At 44.2% G+C, this 20,805-nt stretch overlaps 1 protein-coding gene across 1 annotated transcript in view; it reads left to right on the top strand.

The window, feature by feature from the left end:
- LOC111973367 (collagen alpha-1(XII) chain-like) overlaps positions 1–20,805 on the top strand; it is a 101,403-nt gene that overhangs the window by 8,971 nt on the left and 71,627 nt on the right. Inside the window, exons 5-18 of the mRNA XM_070446482.1 lie at positions 356–415; positions 1,661–1,921; positions 2,087–2,251; positions 2,665–2,838; positions 3,013–3,303; positions 3,418–4,020; positions 5,671–5,949; positions 6,077–6,352; positions 7,289–7,561; positions 13,172–13,441; positions 16,857–17,123; positions 17,820–18,012; positions 18,152–18,276; positions 20,587–20,736. Of these exons, the coding sequence (XP_070302583.1) occupies positions 356–415; positions 1,661–1,921; positions 2,087–2,251; positions 2,665–2,838; positions 3,013–3,303; positions 3,418–4,020; positions 5,671–5,949; positions 6,077–6,352; positions 7,289–7,561; positions 13,172–13,441; positions 16,857–17,123; positions 17,820–18,012; positions 18,152–18,276; positions 20,587–20,736 (3,387 nt within the window). The remainder of the gene's footprint in view (positions 1–355; positions 416–1,660; positions 1,922–2,086; positions 2,252–2,664; positions 2,839–3,012; positions 3,304–3,417; positions 4,021–5,670; positions 5,950–6,076; positions 6,353–7,288; positions 7,562–13,171; positions 13,442–16,856; positions 17,124–17,819; positions 18,013–18,151; positions 18,277–20,586; positions 20,737–20,805) is intronic.

Here is a 20,805-nt window from a genome sequence, read left to right as displayed (position 1 = left end):
TTGGTGGGGAAGCCTCTTTGGCACCGGTCCTTAGTTCTGATACTAGAGTCCTAAGCAGCCCAGTCCGGGTCTTTAGAGATTACTGAGAAAACTGCCGTAACTAATTGCATCAGTCCATTATAATTTGGGAGCTGGCTTCGCCTGCCTGCTCGTTGTGACCCCTAGTGGATTTGATCTTATTAGAGACAACCTCATCAAATATATACACAAAGTATATCTTTATGTATAAATTCTAGAATACATTTTCCCCCCCATGCTACTAGTTGACTCTTTTACATTAAGGTGTTGTGGGTAAGGTTAAATATATTTATTTGTTTTTTTGACATTATTTTTTGTCTCATTGCTTGTGTTTCAGTCCAATCAAGTGGCACAGCACACGGAGGTCCCAGGAAACCACAGGTCATAGACTCAGTCAGTAAGTCCATTGCCTCATTGGCCTTTTCTTTTTCTGACACTTAACAGTTAACAACATTTTCCAGTTTGTTCATAGGCTACAGTCTCTTTTTATTTCTTTTATTGTGCCTGGTCTCTTTCCGTTGGTGTGTGGTCGACAGCACAGTAGAGGGAGTTTCCACATATTATTCTATTCAATGCCCCATTGTATAACCAAATCAGTTTTTTTTACTATATAAATCTTGAAAATATTGATCATAACATTGCTGCCTGTCATAGTCAGGCTGTCAATCATGCTAAGTGAAGGAGTTTGCACATGCTCAGTGTGGGGGTCAGTGGTGTAGAGCTAACACCTGTGTCAGGGGGCAGGACCCCTGGTGCTGGAGCGGAAGAGTACACAGCCAGGTTGAGAAAAGTGGAAACCATTACGGATACAGCTCTTTACAAGAGCACTGTGGCCTCCCCCAGATGATGCATGCTTACTGCTACTTGGGAAAACCTCTCTCAGACTTTATTTCTATCCAAAAGGAATAACTGGAAAATACCCTCCAGGTAACCCCCTATTCACCCACTGTACCTTTAGTAGTGTTCCCAAAGACCGTACCCACTATGAGGGGTTACATCTCAAAGTATCCCCCTAATAGTTTGTATAACCATTTGAGCTGGATGTGACTGCTGGGCTTATATCAATCGGATTATTCTTGACTGCACTGTTGATGCCACTATCCCTAACCCGGTATCTGGTCTAGTGAGTATGGTGAATGACCTCCAGCCCATCAAATAAAAGTCTGATGAAGAGCCTGATGAATACAGTGCTGATTTTGGTAGTGACAGTGTTATTCTGTCAAAAGGGATGGCAATAACATCAATCTTTTTTATTGCATTCTTTCTTTGTCACCTTAGGGTCCTATCTGAGCATTTGTATTTGCCAATAAGAAATATTAATTGATATTCCATAGTTCCTGTCTAGTATATGAGTGTTAAGAGGGTCGTTTTCCTTGTTTTCTTCATACAATAATGTTAAAACGCTGGACCAAAGTTTGCACCTGGAGGCTACTTTCATTGTTCACTGTATATATTTGCACAACAGCACTCTTCACACTGTTTTCTTTGGTCAATGATACAGCTATCTGGGACTTGTAAAGCTACGGAAACAGGACATGCTTCTCCTCAGCTCAAATAATTTGCCTCTCCCATTTTTCCAGTGTATGCTACGTTTTTCATGTTCCTTCTTCTCTCCTTCTCTCTACCTCTCCTTCTCTCCCAGAGTGTTCATTCAGTGCCGTCACAGATTTGGTGTTCCTGGTTGATGGTTCATGGAGCGCTGGAAGAGACTTTAAATACATCCGTAACTTCATCTCTGCCATGGCGGGTGCCTTTGAGATTGGGGAGGACAAGACAAGGGTGGGCCTGGTCCAGTACAGCACTGATACCAAGACAGAGTTTAACCTCAACCAGCACGTGAAATGGGGCGAACTCCTCAGAGCCATCAACACACTGCCTTACAAGGGTGGCAACACCATGACAGGTACTTACCCATCCCATGTACAGTACCTGGCTATACAATACACAATCATAACATAATACTAACTGACAAAGCCGTAGTTCGTCATTAACAACTCTCTGAGGTTGGTAGAGTGAATCAAATGAACAATGTTATAACCAAAAGAGACGTCATGCCACTTTGTTACAGGTGAGGCCATGGACTATTTGCTGAAAAACACATTTACTGAGGCAAACGGTGCCAGGAAAGGCTTTCCCAAGGTGGCCATGATTATCACAGATGGGAAGTCTCAAGACCCTGTAGAGGCGATCGCCAAGAAACTCAAGAACATGGGGGTGGAGATCTTCACCTTGGGTATGTGACTACAGGCTACCTTTCTGTCATCTAACCCTGTTTATGTCTTACTGATACTGCTAATCCTGTCTATATATATATATTATATATATGTATATATTCCATAGTGAATCCAGCTGGTTGTTCTTAAAAGTGGAAAAGAAGGAAAGACCTCTTGCTTGTTTTATTCAGTATAAGCTCTCGAACCTGAGAAACTATGCCACAATTAATTCCTACATTCGAAATAATTTTAATGTGCTGCCATTGACTTTAACAAGGAGTGTTTGGACTTTATTGGTTTTAACTATGAATGAGTAAACCTTCTGAAACTGTCGGGAGATCAGGATTACAATGGTGATATGGAACATTTTCCCCAGTTTTTATAAGAGACCATATACATTTTACACCCCTTTTTTGTTCTTTGTCCAATTTAGGGATCAAAGGAGCAGATGAGGACGAGCTAAAACAAATGGCTTCAACCCCCTACAGGACGCACGTCTATAATGTTCTCAACTTTGACCTTATCAAAAATGTGCAGAAAGAGCTCATTACCCATGTGTGCTCGGGGGTGGACGATCAACTCAACTCGCTCGTCAGCGGAGAGGAAGGTAAAATGCAGTTTTACGACTCAAATGTTGGAAGTGGTTTTGGCATGGATAACTTTGAAGAAATTATTAGAGATGCATGAATTAATGGTGGTTGCTCAAAACTTTTCCAGCTAGGGAGATCATTTCCTAACAAATTCCCGTCGTGATTTCTTTGTTGGGATTGTTCATTTTCAGTTATTGAACCAGCATCAAACCTCAGAGTCATGGAGATGGCCTCCAAGTCTATGAGGGTGACATGGGACATTTCCTTTGGAGATGTCTCGGGTTACAAGCTCCAGCTGATCCCCATGATGGCCGGTAGCAAGCGCCAGGAGCTGTACGTAGGCGCCAGCCAGACCTCAGTGATGGTTACGGGCCTGTCTCCAGACACAGAGTACCAGATCAGCCTGTTTGCCCTCAAGGGCCTGACCCCCAGTGAGCCCATCATGACCATGGAGAAGACTGAGCCAGTCAAGGTGTCCCTTGGTGAGTATACTCTACAACAATATCTTAAAGTCATACTGTATCTCAGTCATTGTTGTAGTCATCCAGTGTCTGATTTTGTCATTACGTGACAGATGTTTTTGTGTCCTCTTCTAGAATGTTCTCTTGGAGTAGACGTGCAAGCTGACGTTGTCATTCTGGTCGACGGCTCATACAGTATCGGACTGTCCAACTTCGCTAAAGTCAGAGCTTTCCTGGAGGTGCTGGTGAACTCCTTTGACATCGGACAGGACAAGATTCAGATCAGCTTGGTTCAGTACAGCAGGGACGCTCACACTGAGTTCTACCTGAACACCCACCACGAGATGAGCGCTGTGGTCCATGCCGTCCGGACGTTCCCCTACCGTGGCGGTTCCACCAACACCGGAAGGGCCATGACCTATGTCAGGGAGAAGATCTTCTTGACCAACCGAGGATCGCGGCCAAACGTTCCCCGCGTCACTATCCTCATCACAGACGGGAAGTCGTCCGACTCCTTCAAGGACCCGGCCACCAAGCTGAAGAAAGCAGACGTGGAGATCTTTGCCGTGGGCGTGAAGGACGCTGTGAGGTCTGAACTGGAAGCCATTGCTACCGAGCCTGTGGAGACCCATGTGTACACCGTGGAGGACTTTGACGCCTTCCAGAGGATCTCCAAAGAGCTCACCCAGTCCATCTGCCTGAGGATTGAGCAGGAGCTCCTCAACATCAAGAAGAAAAGTGAGTAGGACCCTCTCTATATCTGCATGATGTAGTTATTTTTGTTAGTCAGTAAACCCATGCCAACTGTACTCAAGTGAAGATAATGGCTAAAAATAATAGTAATTAGGTGGGTGCTTACATTTGTCATATTTCACACATGTACATGTTTTTTGGCATATCCCACTCCCCCTGAGACACCCTCAGAGAGTGGAGTCAAAGCCAGCGATCAGCCATTATTGATAGCGACCCTGTAGCAGTTAGGATTAAGTGCCTTGCTCAAGTGCACATTGACATATTTTTCACCTAGTCGGCTTTGGGATTTGAACCAGCGACCTTTCGGTTACTGGCCCAGCTCTCCAAACTGCTAGGCTACAGTAAGTAAAGTAATTTCTTAGCTAAATAGAATGTCTTGCAAACAAGAAATATGGGGGACATTTGAGTATGCCATAGATTCTCAATGGAGATAATGGCCCAGCACCCAGTATTTCCAAAGTCTAAGATGTTAATGGAAGTGTCTTAGATACAGTATGTTTGCAATACAAAAATAAATGCTAGCATTCATTGAATTACAGAGTAAAAGTAAATCCGTGGCACTTCAATTAGTATGATATGTTACGTTTCGTATGGTATGTGTTAATTTGTGGAAGTCCATCATCCATGTGACAAATTTCAATTCGTATGATATGTTATGAATTTTCAAAACGTATGATATGTTACGAATTCCAATTTTTTGCTGGGTTAGGGTAAAGGGTTAAGGTTAGGTTAGCTAGCATGCTAAGTAGTTGCAAAGTAGCTAAATAGCTCAAATGCTAAAGTTGTTTGTGATGAGATTCGAACAGTGTTATAAAGTGTGAAGCTAACATCTGGCACAGTATCATACAGCGCCATATGGCAGCAAGCAAGGAGCACAGTTTTCCGATGTATACCTTACATCCGAAACATTAGTCAGTTTTTACGTTTTTGATTTCTTGATTTTGAGCAAATAACCATGTTTTGAAATATTATACAGTATACTTGGGTAATTTGATGAATTGTGGCAAAAATCTTCACCTTTTAAAAACTTTTTTTGACTTTATTAATCTATGTAGTTTTGATCAACTGCTTCTATTTGGACAATTCGGAGAGAATAACTCTCGAAAATGACTCCACTCTACCTTGGCCTTGTTGGTCCATGACCTGAGAAGTAGAAGAGAAAATCCTAAGAGTGTATACAACATATGCTTGCAATTACATCTGTCACAACACTCTTTTCCAAAGTTATCATCTTCTGTTTAGCAATGTGTTACACACATGTAAAAACTCTTGCGCTCTCAGGGCAGTAAGATGACTTGCATGTGGAAATATAATACCAAATATTAGTCGCTCTGCATTACATGGCCAGTGTATTGCGTAACTCACACCAGGTTTGATTATTCATGATATATTCCTTATATAATAATCTATTATGACAACATAGAGAACTGTACACATAGAAAACAATACAGAGATTTTCACTAATGGAATGGAGATGTTTGAGTGTTATTGGGTCTCCATCCCAAATGGCACTTGATTCCCTATACAGTGCACTACTTTTGACCAGAGCCCTATGGGAGGCTGGGAATAAGGTGCCTTTTGGGACGCATCCTGAGTGTTGTGACCTAACGCGTAGTCATCTGCCATCTCCTCCAGGCTTACTCCCACCGAGGTCGTTAACTTTCTCTGAGGTGGCCGCCAGGAGCTTCAGAGCCACTTGGGAGACCGATGCCCTCAATGTCCTGTCCTACCTGATCCAGTTCAGACCTGCTGCTGACGTCGACGGGGACTTTGTGTCCATGTCCTTGCCCGGGGACACGCTCACCACTCTGCTGCCTCACCTCACGCCCCTCACCCACTACGAGGTCAACGTCTTTGCCCAGTACACCGAAGGAGACAGCTTCCCTCTGAATGGATTCGAGACCACACTAGATGGTCAGCACCGTCAGACCAACAGATACCAACAGATAAAGAATTTGATGCCAATGCCTTAACTTCTGTTCTAATATTTGTATAACCTCTCAATTCCTTATGACCTCTAATCCCACCATCTTTGTTGCAGAACAYGGACCAGTGCGTAACCTGAGGGTTTCAGAGGAAACGACAGACAGTTTCCGGGTGTCGTGGGCGGCAGCGCCAGGGGCGGTGGTACGGTACCGTCTAACCTATGTACCAGTCAGGGGTGACAGCACAAGATTAGAGACAGCCACCGTCGGCGATGAGACCACCATCGTGCTGCCAGAGCTCTTCCCCTTGACAACGTACCGCGTCATGGTGGCTGCAGAGTACCAGTCAGGCACTGGTGCTGAGATGAAGATCGATGGCACCACCAAAGAAGGTGACTAAATCTCTGCTTATGTAACAGGCATCACTGTGCTTGCTTAATAGTATAGCTTACATCCCTGTCCCTCACTGTGCTCGAACTAGGGCTCCTCTGCTTTGCAACGTCTTAGCCAATTATGCTATAGAAAAGCTATTTGAGACCTTTCATGCTGGGGACTGAGGCTAGGAATCCTACTCCCTTATACCATCCATCCAGGGGTGTGAACTGAACATGCCTGCCTTTTGTTTCCAACAAAGTTTTAATTTTCTTCATGTTTCATTTTCTTCATGTTCTACTAAGCTAATATTCCACCCAAAATTACTGTGTCATTATATTTTGGCGGGAAGGCATCACAAAGGGGTTGCAGTCTAAGGGGGGATTTTTTCGATGCATACCGGAGGTGTGTTTGTGTGTGTGTGTCCAGTAATGCTGTAGTTTACAGCGTCGGAGCCAAAGGAGCAAGGGGAAATAAACAAAAATGTACTCTTATTCACCACGGCAACCACATTCTTCTCAGTGATTATCAGCTCTCAGAGCATTTAGTGCCCGTGGACGTTCCAGCTCCTTTAAATAAGGCAGCTGTTTACTTCCAGAGCCTTTAAAAGGGTAGAACGTATCCCAGCCTGTGCCTCTTTGGCATCATTCACCACCCAGATGTTTCAGAGATGAATTTGTGTTTTTTCCTCAATCTTCTTTACAATGTTGCTCTTATTGTGCTATTCACTGCGTAACCTTTCCAAAAATCTGAAGGTTTCTGTAATTATATGACTTAAGATTTGCATTAATGAAGACTTGTGGTCTTTCCAATCTGTCTTGTCTAATAACAGACTATAATCAGACTATATTGGACACCTCAGCTAATTGGTCATATGCCATAGCCTACACACAACAACTTCAACTTTGATTGGCTCCTCATTGACAGCGTGGCTTTCCCCGCCTCTTCTCTCTCAGCGCTGGGATCTCCACGTGACCTGCAGGTCTTTGACGAGACGGTGTCCACCATGAAGCTTTCGTGGGCGGCGGCACCGGGCCGCGTCCTCCAGTACCGTATCAATTTCCGTCCGTCGGCGGGTGGCGAGAGGAAGGAGGTGTGGGTGAAGGGAGGGAACACCAACACCCTTCTGAAGAACCTGCAGCCTGGCACTGAGTACGATTTGGTGGTCAGCGCACGCTACTCCTCTGGCCTAGGAGACCCTCTGGAGGGGAAAGGAACCACACTGGAAGGTAAAGCAGAGAGTTCCTAAAATAGTTTCATTGGAGTGCAGCTAGAGTGGTGTTTGTGAGACAAGGGCGGATCCCGAAAAACAGTTATTCTCACAAAAATGTATGTAAAGTCCGAACGGTTTGAACTGCAAACTATTATGACCCCACTATGAAAAGCTGTAACTTTCATGAATACGCTCTGCTTTGCTATATAATGTTCACAAGCCACACAAAAGTTGTTAGAAGGTAAGGGGTTCGTCTACATAGAAGATCATAGGATATCTGAGGACATAATGTCTATAATACAGTAATAAGCTCAGATACACTAACGGGCAAAAGTTTTAGAACACCCACTCATTCAAGGGTTTTTCTTAATTTTTTACTGTTTTCTACATTGTAGAATAATAGTGAAGACATCAAAACTATGAAATAGCACATATGTAATCATGTAGTAACCAAAAAAGTCTTAAGCAAATCAAAATATATTTTATATTTGAGATTCTTCAAATCGCCACCCTTTGCCTTGATGACCGCTTTGCATACTCTTGGCATTCTCTCAACCAGCTTCACCTGGAATGCTTTGCCAACAGTCTTGAAGAAGTTCCCAAATATGCTGAGCACTTGTTGGCTYCTTTTCCTTCACTCTGTGGTCCGACTCATCCCAAACCATCTCAATTTGGTTGAGGTCGGGGGATTGTGGAGGCCAGGTCATCTGATGCAGCACTCCATCACTCTCCTTCTTGGTAAAATAGCCCTTACACAGCCTAGAGGTATGTTGGGTCATTGTCCTGTTGAAAAACAAATGATAGTCCCACTAAGCCCAAACCAGATGGGATGGCATATCACTGCAGAATGCTGTGGTAGCCATGCTGGTTAAGTGTGCGTTAAATTCTAAATAAATCACAGACGGTGTCACCAGCAAAGCACCCCCACAACATAACACCTTCTCCTCCATGCTTTATGGTGGGAAATACACATGCGGAGATCATCCATTCACCCACACCTCGTCTCACAAAGACACGGCGGTTGGAACCAAAAATCTCCAATTCGGAATCCAGACCAAAGGACAAATTTCCACCTGTCTAATGTCCATTGCAACACTTTTTTGGTTACTTTATGATTCCAGACCTTATTTTCATTGACATTTGTCAATAAAACTCATGAATGCAACTGTTTATGCCAAATGTTGTGTTCTACTTGTAGCCCTGGTTGTCCTGAAAAGAACATGGTATACAACTTCAATGTGAGGCTAAATCTAAGGGCAGAGCAAGCAGATGAATGAAGTAGTGAATTTCAGCTTTTTCATTGTGCGAATCCCTGGGACCAACTGGGTTGGACAGACAGCAATGAGAGAGAGAGAGAGAGAGAGAGAGAGAGACAGCGTCAGCCATCTCGTTTTCCTATAGCTGTTTTAGTCAGCTCAGCTCCATCCCTCTGGATGCTGGAGATCATGTTGTGTGCTTGTGTTTTGGCTGGCGGTCAAGCTGTTTGCCCCGGATCGCTGCCACAATAACACAGCTACTGTATCACACCCAGTGGTGCTCACCTAGTTCTTTACCTGCCACTGTGGCCCATTTCCAATGGAATGGACATTGAAGTAGCGTCAGAGCTGACATAAAGCAGAACCACTAGGCTATATTAGACTGTTTTGGCAAGAGTCACACATGCAATGCAGTAGGAAGGCGCAAAAGAGGAGTCTTAAACTGAGAACATCTCATCCCTTTTGCCTTTTCCACTAAATCCTTCCCTTTTACATTCATAAAAAATGCCAAGAGCTTGATGTTAGCCAGCCTTCCTTCTCCAGGCTTTGGACAATGGTGCATATTTGACTGGACCTTGACTTGGTGTGACTGGGAATGGGCCATGGTCCTTGAACGTGTCTGAGCCTGTCATGGAGGTTGGCCGACTGGGGGAGGCCCGGGCCCCTGCTGGCCGACTTTCTTCTCTCCTGAGGGGACGTGGAGGAGTCGCAGAGTCTCTGAGTTAGTTAGTTTGCTGACACAGCATCTGGGACTCTCTCTGCTTTCACTCACGCCGCCAAGCCGACACACACTGATCACTTTGTGCTGGGCTCCACTGGAAGCCTAGGGACTCAACCACTGGGAAGAACCTATGGTATGTTTCAATTCCCAACTGAAAATAGTGGAATTACTGGATTTGGTGTGTTGGAATTTCTCCCACTGTAACAATGTTGTGTGAATTCCTTAAACAAAACTGAACCGTAGTGATATATTGTAGAAAGCACGTACTGTAATGATGAATATGTACAGTATCTAGCTGCAAGTCCTTATAAACAGAGCAAAATCCAATAATGTTGGTCCCAGTGAGGTAGTGGGGATTTGGAGTAATGTTGACCAGAGGAGTCCATGTTGTGATTATTTGTCAGGCCCTATGCCTGGACACCCTTAAGGGGTAGTGGACCCTCGCCCTACGTCCCAAATGGCACCCTTGTGCACTGTATAGGAAGTAGGGTGCCATTTTGGCCATACCCTAGGCCTGCCTATGGGGGTGGCCGTTTCTGCGGAGCGGCCAGCTTGGCCAGCAACACACTCCAGCACAGCTCCAGTCCCTATTGGGGGAAAAGGATGACTTCTGACTTGGAGTTCGCCTCACACTGAGGCGGTAAATCGACGGAGCACACTGTACGTTTTCCCCCCACTAATTTAATATTTCGATGTGGTAGGAGGAGGACAGAATAATTGTAAGAAAACAAATGAAAAAAGGAAAAGTGGTGAGATAATGAATGTCAAAGACAGAGGAGGCGAATGGAAAGTGTTACCTGGGAAAATACTTCAAAGCTGTGTAAACGCTGGCCGCCTCCATCCTGAGCACTCACCATCCACTTTCATCAGGGAGTGGGGATGATTAGGAGCCAAGACTGTGCCGGGAATCAAAAAGAACCAAAGCGAGGCATGGAAATTGAATCAAAAACGAGCATAAAGGAGGTTGCAGGCCAAGTCAAGAGGTGGTTTTCTCTTACTGGGACTCAGGCTCTGTAGTTATATAGTTGTCTTCCTTTAGGATAGATAGCACCTTAGAATCCCCCCTCTCAGTGAGCTGAATGTTTCCTCCCTCCCCTATCTGGCATTTGTCAGAGTTTATAAAGGATTCAAGCTGCTGTTCTCTGATCCTCAGGGATGTCGTTAAGACAAACATGCAGTGGGCAGACTGCACTTCAGGACCTGCACTCTCCCTTCTATTGGACCAGGGTCTAAAGAATATGAAAGCAAGGTTCAAACTTCAAACATTAAGCTCCAGCTTGTTTTGACTGTGGTACTGAACTTTTAGGCTCTTTTGGCTTAATATCAGTGCTGGATACAAATGCACGGCAGATTTCTCCGCTGGATAGAGTTTTGTCTTGAGTGTAGGACGTTGCAACGTGCTTGATATGTCAAGGCCATTTAGAATTTCAAAGGCCTGAACAAAATCAATGCCGCCTGGTGTTGGAAGGCTACAGTGAGTGCAGATAAAATAGAACAGAACAATAGTGTATATATTTTGTTACGTTTCAACAATTGACTCGTTTTATTGTCTTAACAACGTTATTCATTGTTATGCAGGCAGCCGTAAAATCACATAGTTGTTTGATTCAGAAAATATTCCAAGCCAAAATAGTGGATCGTTTTTAGAGAGAAATGTGTGTTTAAAAGAAAGAGAGTTGAATGTACTGTGGTTTTGTTCAGTTTTGCCTTATAATAGGGTTGAGTGGGTTTCAGGCCGGGCCGCCGAGCGCCAGATTCCCTGCGAGAGCCGCCTGTGGTTTGATATTTAGAAAACCTCCAAACTCCCTCCCAGACATTGAAAGTGAGAGCAAATGGCAGTGGCTGCTGCTGTGCCTCTGTGGTGGAGACGGAGAGCCTGCCCATGTGGACTGAGGCAGTACATGTCCAGTAAAATGAAGGAAATTAGATTTTAGCCGGGGCTGGAATGGGTTGCTTCAGAGGAATATTATGTTTGATAGATTCTTTTTGGCGTGGCAGTTGGAAAGACTTTTCCTGAAATCAGACGCAGCTTACTTGTTGATCTATAAAATTAAACAGATGCTTAAAGTTAACATCTCTCCCTGTACAATTTTTTGTCAGGAAAAAAAACCCAAATCTTTCTTTCCCCCCCTGAAGTATAACAGTACTTCCATATGTTTGTCTTTCAATATGAAAGAGGACACATGTTCACATGTTGATTTGATGGGGCACCGGACGTTTGCATTTATTGGTTAGCTTGTCTGGCTTTAGTGGTAAGATGAGAAAACGACAAAAGGTAATTGTTTAAGACAGTATCTGCTCGATGTACTCGTGGTGGCATGGTTAGATTGGTCACGTGTCTTACCAGTAAATATCCACCAGTAGTCCTGCTCTGGGCTACCCTAAAACGATTAAGAGAGTCTGTCTCGGATCCACCACACTATGAACCCGAACACAGGTTTTGATGATTCATGAAAATGTCATCTTGTATCTGGAGAGTAATACTGGCTGTGGTCCACTATAATCAGTTGACTGTGCAGTACACTATCCATTACAATCCCAATATGTCCATTGGCAGAAAGTGAAGTGTTGTATGTCTAATGGCTACTCTCTGTTACATTGTAGTTACATTGTTTAGTTAGATCACTCGACCAGACATTTTTCATTATTATCATAAACAGACAGAGTTTGTACTACTATGCAATGTTTTACCTCTATTCAACTCATGACCAATGTGGTGAGTTTGTTTTGCATCGCTCGGGTTCCCAGGGTCGGTGAGCTATCGCCCTTGGGAGCAAACTCCGCCCGGCAGTGGCACAGAGTGATGCAAAACGAATGCGCTCAATGTAACATATACAATGGCGATGCAGATTGTCACCGCCATTCACAAACCCCAGTCATGTCTATAGTCCCTATAGACTGCTGGCTCTGTGTAGCATAAGCTCCATGTGTCTTTTTGCAGTAACATGAGCCATATGCACAGGAAATTAGTTTTGGTCTTGTTTAATGAAACAAATCTATATAATATATAGCTTCATCAGTTAGGAACAGTGGTGAGAACCCACAACATGACCATGCTCTCGCATAGACCCATAGCTCCTGTCAGTGTCCTCCCTCCCTCCATCACTCTCTCCATCCATCCAGTATATGAAGCAGATGTGCACTGTTGACCTTTAGTTTATTGGGAGTCTCCTATAAGTCAGCCCATATGTCACAGGTCCAGTCGCAGTGCGAGGCATGTTTGTAATCCGAGATAGATATGTGGTATCTCTGCTGATCTTTTGTCTTTATAGATGTGACTAGCTGTTCAACTATGCTGTCCTCTGGACACGGGTTTCAATGCTTTCCATTTTGAGTAGTCCAATTGGCCAGATGCGGTCAGACAAAATGGATGCTTAGATACAGCTGGGCTGTGGGGATTTGTCAAAGGCACTGGATTTCTATGTTGTTTGCAAAAGTGCATAATGTTTTTGGTTCTAAGCACCCTTTTTACTTGTTTACGCAAGAGGATTTAGAGTTGAGCATTTTCTCTTCCTTTACTGAGAAGTGCATAAGGGCCTATCCAGATAGTGTGTTGGAACGTTCATTGACTATCATTAACCAAACATTGTATCCTGTATCCTCTCCCAAATCCTCACCCAGAAATCTGATCTCTTTTCCTTTGTTTCAGAACTGGGTTCCCCCAAGGACCTTGTCACCAGCGACGTAACGGACACCAGCTTTGCTGCGTCTTGGACGGCTGCCCCTGGAAACGTGAAGATGTACAGGATCCGCTGGAAGTCGTTGTACAGTGACGAGTCAGGGGAGAAGACGGTCCCTGGAGATGTCACCAACACTGTCCTGGATGGTCTGACACCTGAGACCCTCTACCAGGTGTCTGTCGTGGCCTCCTACGGCAGAGGAGACGGGGACCCACTGACTGGACAGGAGACCACCGATGGTAAGACTTATTACACATCATCCTCCGTTCATTCTGTCTGTGGACAGGGAAAGCTCTCAGTGTTGGACGTCAGAGGTGGACACAATGGCCGTATCCCAAACTGCAACCTATTCCCCATATAGTGGAACACTTTTGACCAAGGCCCATATGGCTCCGGTCAAAAGTAGTTCACTAAGTAAGTAATAGGGTGTCATTTGGGACACAATCAATGTCTCATCACTGCTAGGGATTACCAAAGTAATGAGTCACGGAAGTGGTGTTAGTTGTGGCGGTTTGGATGTATCCATGAAGCATTTTGTAGATCTGTCGAACGGTTTGAAACTCTCCCTGGGCCATCACATATATTTTCATACAATTGCACTATGCCAGTCCCTAGATTGAGATTTTGTTTTAAACAAATTGATAAAATATGAAAATATTCCACGCCAGTGCTCATCATCCTCACTCTCTGGAACTCTTTTGTCTTGGTGTCGGGTATTTTGGAAAAATATCATTTCTAAGCTGTGGTTTGCAGTGGAAAGCTGAGGTGGTGACAGTTATTATGCATTATGTGTTCTAGAATCTACTTTTGTGGAGGGGATTTTTTATTTTTTTATTATGCATTTGTTGGCACCTGGTGTAATGTGTCCTGTATACTGCCGTTAGGGTGCGTGGGAGCAGTATTTAGACACACTATCAAATCCACCACACATCCCTCTATCCTACACATGGGAAATCACATTGATGGAAATGTCCTCAAACAATTGAGGAACCAGTGAGATGGTTTGATTAGACATTTGTAGATATGGAAAGTAATTAGTTTATTGACTCTGGCAGGCCAAGTCAAGCATATTTTGAACAGTAAATAACCTTGAGACATTCTCAGGAGACCTCACCTTTCATATCCGTGCTTACCTCATTACGTTCGCACAGCGGAACCAATGGATCTCCGGTAACGGGGTTACAGGTTCATTCAGGTCAATCAACACATTGAGAAGTTGGAGGTCATGTTTTTTCCGCCAATAACAATCCTCCCAGTGAACGAATGAAAACTAGTGGTCCGCCTTTTTTTCCTGGGATAATTAACTGTTTGGAAGGATTGCCTTTGGTTTGACTATTCTTGCGTGCCGAAATGGTGGAACAAATGCACCTTATTACATGGTCTATGGAGCTTAGCTTCATTCACAATAGGGGAAAGGGAAAGTTAAAGGTCCAATGCAGCTGTTTTTTTTCTTCAAAATATCCATTTATTTCTGGGTAACACTTAAGTACCTTACTGTGATTGTTTTCAATTAAAATGGTAAAAAAAGAAACAAAAATAGCTTCTTAGCGAAGAGCAATTTCTCAAGACAGAATTTTGCTAGGACTGTCTGGTAGCGGTCTGAGTGAAGGGTCCTAATTGGATGAGCCTAATGGGAGGGATATGTTACCTGAAAACTAGCTGTTATTGGCAGAGAGGTTCGAAACTGTTTATTATTGGTCTATTGACTTATACCGCCTGGTGATGTCGCCAGGCAGGCCAAAACTCCATACCACCAAAATAGGTTGACATTTCTGGCGGCCTTTTCAAACAGCTCTTACTCTAAAAGGGCATTATCATCATTTAAAAAACTTCACATTATTATTCCAACCTCATAGTGTGCAAATATACAGTTGAAGTCTGAAGTTTACATGCACCTTAGCCAAATACATTTAAACTCAGTTTTTCACAATTCCTGACATTTAATCCGAGTAAAAATTCCCTGTCTTAGGTCAGTTAGGATCCCACTTTTTTTTAAGAATGTGAAATGTCAGAATAATAGTAGAGAGAATGATTTATTTCAGCTTTTATTTCTTTCATCACATTCCCAGGTGGTCAGAAGTTTACATACACTCAATTAGTATTTGGTAGCATGCCTTTAAATTGTTTAATTTGGGTCAAACATTTCGGGTAGCCTTCCACAACTTCCCACAATAAGTTGGGTGAATTTTGGCCCATTCCTCCTGACAGAGCTGGTGTAACTGAATCAGGTTTGTAGGTCTCCTTGCTCGCACATGCTTTTTCAGTTCTGCCCACAAATGTTCTATAGGATTGAGGTCAGGGCTTTGTGATGGCCACTCCAATAACTTGACTTTGTTGTCCTTAAGCCATTTTGCCACAACTTTGGAAGTATGCTTGGGGTCATTGTCTATTTGGAGAACCCATTTGCGACCAAGCTTAGCTTCCTGACTGGTGTCTTGAGATGTTGCTTCAAAATATCCACATAATCTTCCTCCCTCATGATGCCATCTATTTTGTGAAGTGCACCAGTCTCTCCTGCAGCAAAGCACCCCCACAACATGATGCTGCTACCCCCGTGCTTCACGATTGGGATGGTGTCTTCGTCTTGCAAGCATCCCCCTTTTTCCTCCAAACATAATGATGGTCATTATGGCCAAACAGTTCTAATTTTGTTTAATCAGACCAGAGGACATTTCTCCAAAAAGTACGATCTTTGTCCCCATGTGCAGTTGCAAACCATAGTCTGGCTTTTTTTAAGGCAGTTTTGGAGCAGTGGCTTCTTCCTTGCTGAGTGGCCTTTCAGGTTATGTCGATATAGGACTCGTTTTACTGTGGATATAGATACTTTTTTACCTGTTTCCTCCAGCATCTTCACAAGGGCCTTTGCTGTTGTTCTGGGATTGATTTGCACTTTTCGCACCAAAGTACATTCATCTCTAAGGAGACAGAATGCGTCTCCTTCCTGAGCGGTATGACGGCTGCATGGTCTCATGGTGTTTATACTTGCGTACTATTGTTTGTACAGATGAACGTGGTACCTTCAGGCATTTGGTACCTTCTTGCTCCCAAGGATGAACCAGACTTGTGGAGGTCTACAATTTTTTTTCTGAGGTCTTTGCTGATTTCTTTTGATTTCCCCATGATGTCAAGCAAAGACGCACTGAGTTCGAAGGTGGGCCTTGAAATACATCCACAGGTACACCTCCAATTGACTCAAATGATGTCAATTAGCCGAACAGAAGCTTCTAAAGCCATGCCATCATTTTCTGGAATTTTCCAAGCTGTTTAAAGGCACAGTCAACTTAGTGTATGTACACTTCTGACGCACGGGAATTGTGATACAGTGAATTATAAGTGAAATAATCTGTCTGTAAACCATTGTTGTATAAATGACTTGGTTCATGTACAAAGTAGATGTCCTGACTGACTTGCCAAAACTATAGTTTGTTAACAAGAAATTTGTGGAGTGGTTGAAAAACGAGTTTTAATGACTCCAACCTAATTGTATGTAAACTTCCGACTTCAACTGTATCTAAAACACAGGAAAATCACTTTTTTGACTTCACTGGGCCTTTAAGATAAACAGATTTGGGGATATGAGTCAAACTCTCGTTTAGATCATTTTTCTCAACATCCTCGCTACGAATCGAACATTCTCCTCCTCTCTGTCCTCAGTGTCTGCTGCTGCAAAGGCTCTGACTGTGTCCGATGAGACCGAGCGAAGCATGAAGATAACGTGGATGGCGGCACCGGGGAAAGTCATCAACTACCGAGTGACATACGTACCCACCGATGGCGGCAAAGAGATGTTCGCCAAGGTTCCTGGCACCTCCACCTCCACTGTGCTGAAGCGACTGACGCCCGTGACCACTTATGACATCACGGTGCACCCCATCTACAAGCGGGGAGAAGGAAAAGCAAGGCAAGGAGTAGGAACGACACGTACGTTGGTCCATAATTCAACCCCATGAGATGAGAGACAGTAGGGTGCAGTGGGAAACACTGTGGGTGTGGGGCAGGTATCTTTCACTAAGGACACCTCAGAGACTTGGTTAATACACACATATATTTAACACACAAAGTTAAATAAAAGTATAAAAATATATATATTAGAGAGAGAGAGAGAGAGGAAGAGAGAGAGAGAGAGAGAGAGAGAGAGAGAGAGAGAGAGAGAGAGAGAGAGAGAGAGAGAGAGAGAGAGAGAGGAGAAGAGAGAGAGAGAAGGAGAGGAGAGAGAAGAAGAGAGAGAGAGAGAGAGAGAGAGAGAGAGAGAAGGAGAGAGAGAGAAGAGAGAGAGAAGAGAGAGAGAGGAGAGGAGAGAGAAGAGAGAGAGAGAGAGAGAGAGAGAGAGAGAGAGAGAGAGAGAGAGAGAGAGAGAGAGATCTTACCACTTACTAGTAGTGCACTACTGTTGACGTGCATATGGCTCTGTCGAAAAGTAGTACGCTATATAGGGCATAGGATGCCATTTGGGACTCAAGACTTGTATTATGGACTAATGAGAAACTGACTGGAATGTGTGTTGGCTGATCTCAATGAAAAAAGACTAGTGTTGCCAAAGTTGAAGTTATTACGTTAGTACTTTTCTCCCTTGAATTTGAACTGATATGGTTTCTCTATTTGTCTGTCCTCTCATAGTGTCACCTTACAAAGCTCCCAGAAACCTGAAGACCTCAGACCCTGGCAAGACCAGCTTCAGAGTCTCCTGGGATGCAGCCCCTGGAGATGTGCGTGGCTACAAGGTCACATTCCACCCCAGTGGCAATGATATCGACCTGGGAGAGCTGCTGGTTGGGCCCTATGACAACACTGTGGTGTTAGAGGAGCTCAGGTGAGAGACAGGAAGTTATAACCTCAGACAGGAAGTCTTCTGCCTTGAGACATTTCCTGCGTCCCAAATAGCACCCTATTCCATATGGTGCACTACTATTGACTATAGTCATTTGAATCTCATCTCTCCATCTCATCAGGGCCGGAACCAAGTACTCTGTAGCAGTGTTTGGAATGTTTGATGGAGGCCATTCTGCTGCACTGGCTGGAGAGGAGAAGACTACCCTCTCTGATGCACCCGATGTCCCATTGGAACCTTGGAACGGTAAAACCTTACAATACCATAACGTAACCGACGACCGACAAAACAGACATTTGTTGCATCCTAAAGGGCACCTCATTTCCTAGCTTTGACCAGAGCAGTGCACGATATAGGGAATAGGGGAGCCGTACTGGAGGCAGCCACAGAACAACCACTCAGATAGAAACACAGACCAAACCACAGACACACAGTGTCCCAGCCACAGCCCATCTCTGTTCCCATCCGCGTTAGTAGAGCAGAGGAACGGCTTTCCCACTGCGAGTTACAGTATGACGCTAATCATCCCATTATAGGGAATTATGTGTCTGTCGAAACTAATCCACATCACAAACACATTGGAATAAAGCACCACATCACACTGCCATCAATTCTAATGAGTACTAATCACTTATAGCTGTTTGGCTCCAATGGCCTTTTTTATGCCTCATATCATGTTAAAGGCACTTTCAAAAATCCCCCTATGATTCGGATCCTGGAGCGTTTGGTACCCTGATCGCGCTTTAAAGCATGTGCGAAACGCGATCGAACACTGGCTGAAACGAATCCTGGACCTGCGTGAGTAGGTGGTCCAAGATCCAGGACCAGAGTACCAGGTACTGTGACGCGGCAGCGCGAGTCGGGTGGAACTTTTTTGCCCGTTATAAACAAGCTAGCTCGCTAACGTCATGGAGAATGTGCGTCTTGCTAATCGCACGAGAAACAATTCTTTTTTCTGGTCTCGTGAAAGCAAAACATATTCTGTAGAATTCTCACAAACGCTCCAGGTAACTGAACCAGGGTACCAAATTTCATATGGTACATATGATACTCATCACGCATGGTGATAAGCAAGACATTATGATATTTCTAGGATGAATTAATTATGGGTGATATGTCTTGACCTCCTTTTTCTTGCAGTGCCACTGTGTGATGACTTACACTCCCCCACAACTCCAAACGTTCAGCATGCCAAACATGTTTGTGTATCTTTTGCCACAAACAAATATTTCTCATCACTGTGCCCATTTGACCCAGCAGCCATATTGTTTCTTCCTTAATCCTTCCTGACATGCAAAAGTTCATATTTCTCATTTTTACGTCGCAAAAAAAAGTTAGTAATGGAAAAAAAACGTTTCTCTGCTTTTAATTAGAGATGTTTTACAACCAGGAGAGTATGCAGTGCACCCGGGCTGCCGCGGAACACAGCTCTTTGCAGCTAGGAAAATGTTTCTCATAAAAGACCCTAAGAGAGCTGCTGACCTTGGCCCGAAATTCCTCTCAGTAATGGGGAGCAGACACACTGACACACAGTGACACACTGCCCACCGCACCGATCAGAGCAGAGCTAGGGACGTTCCAGTCCACCATGACAAGACTTAAGTCGTTAATACGCCTCTACAGCGTCTTACTGTCTCAGTTGATGACAGGTGGTTTTGATGGGGAATGTCTCATAGACTTACATTGAGCTTACGAGCGTTTTGTTTACCCTTCGTTGTGTAACTCAAACAAACTGCTTCCATATATAACCAGATACACATTTTACGAGGGGCTATCCCCCACACATCGTCAAGCACCTGTTTCTCCATGCTGCAGTAAAGAAAGTGGGTAAATGTTTGTCTCCTCTAACCTGTTTTCAATTGCAGATACAGCGGGCAGATTGCATAGCTCCGTGTCTGAACGCCTCTGGGTCCTTTCGCTCGGCTGCAGGGCGAGCGAGCAACCACCCTTTCACCCCCACAGGTGTCGAGTAGCGAGCACAGCCGGAATGTGCGATAACTCGGGGAGAGGAGTCTCTCGTATATCGTCTGTGAGCTGGTTGCTCTTGTTGTTCAGAGGCAGGGGACAAACCCAACGACAGAAACCCCACGAGCATCCCGAAGAGCCGCAGGCCACAAAAGGCCTTTTGGATATACACAGAAAAAAAGAGGGGGAAAAAGAAGATGGACCCCCCAGGGGAAAGAAAATAGTTGATGCCCCCCCCGCAAGAGAAAAATACTGCTGCAAAACGTGTTGAAGCAATAGATAGTTTATTGTAGAAACATTATTGTATAGTACGTATAGTTTTTGAGTATAGTTATTGTGATATTTGTAATGCCTTTCTGCCTCCTGCTTGTTGATATCTGTATTTGGTGTGTGTATTTTGCCTGTGCATGTCTGTCTGAAACTGTTTAAAAATATATATATTCTATTGTTCTTTGGCACCCCTCTCCTCGTCCCTTCCTACACACATCCTCTCTACTGTCACACTACATGGACTGTACTAAGTGGTCACATCCGAGGGGTGTCTATGGTATCAGGCCTCCCTTTCACCGCCCTCTCCTCCACCCCTTACAGAAGCCAAGTGTAAGAGCCAGGCCAAGGCTGACATCATCCTGCTGGTCGATGGCTCATGGAGTATTGGCCGTCTGAACTTCAAAACCATCCGCGCCTTCATCGCTCGCATCGTTGGTGTCTTTGACATCGGCCCTGATAGAGTCATGATCGGTAATCTTTCTTTTGATCAAATCCCCATTAGCAATGTGTACGATGGCATAGGTTCATCATCCAACTCAA

The sequence above is a fragment of the Salvelinus sp. IW2-2015 genome, linkage group LG14 (genome assembly GCF_002910315.2).
Source record: "Salvelinus sp. IW2-2015 linkage group LG14, ASM291031v2, whole genome shotgun sequence".
Taxonomy (NCBI): domain Eukaryota; kingdom Metazoa; phylum Chordata; class Actinopteri; order Salmoniformes; family Salmonidae; genus Salvelinus; species Salvelinus sp. IW2-2015.
Note: the sequence above shows the minus strand (reverse complement) of the source record. Positions and strands in the feature narration are given on the sequence as shown.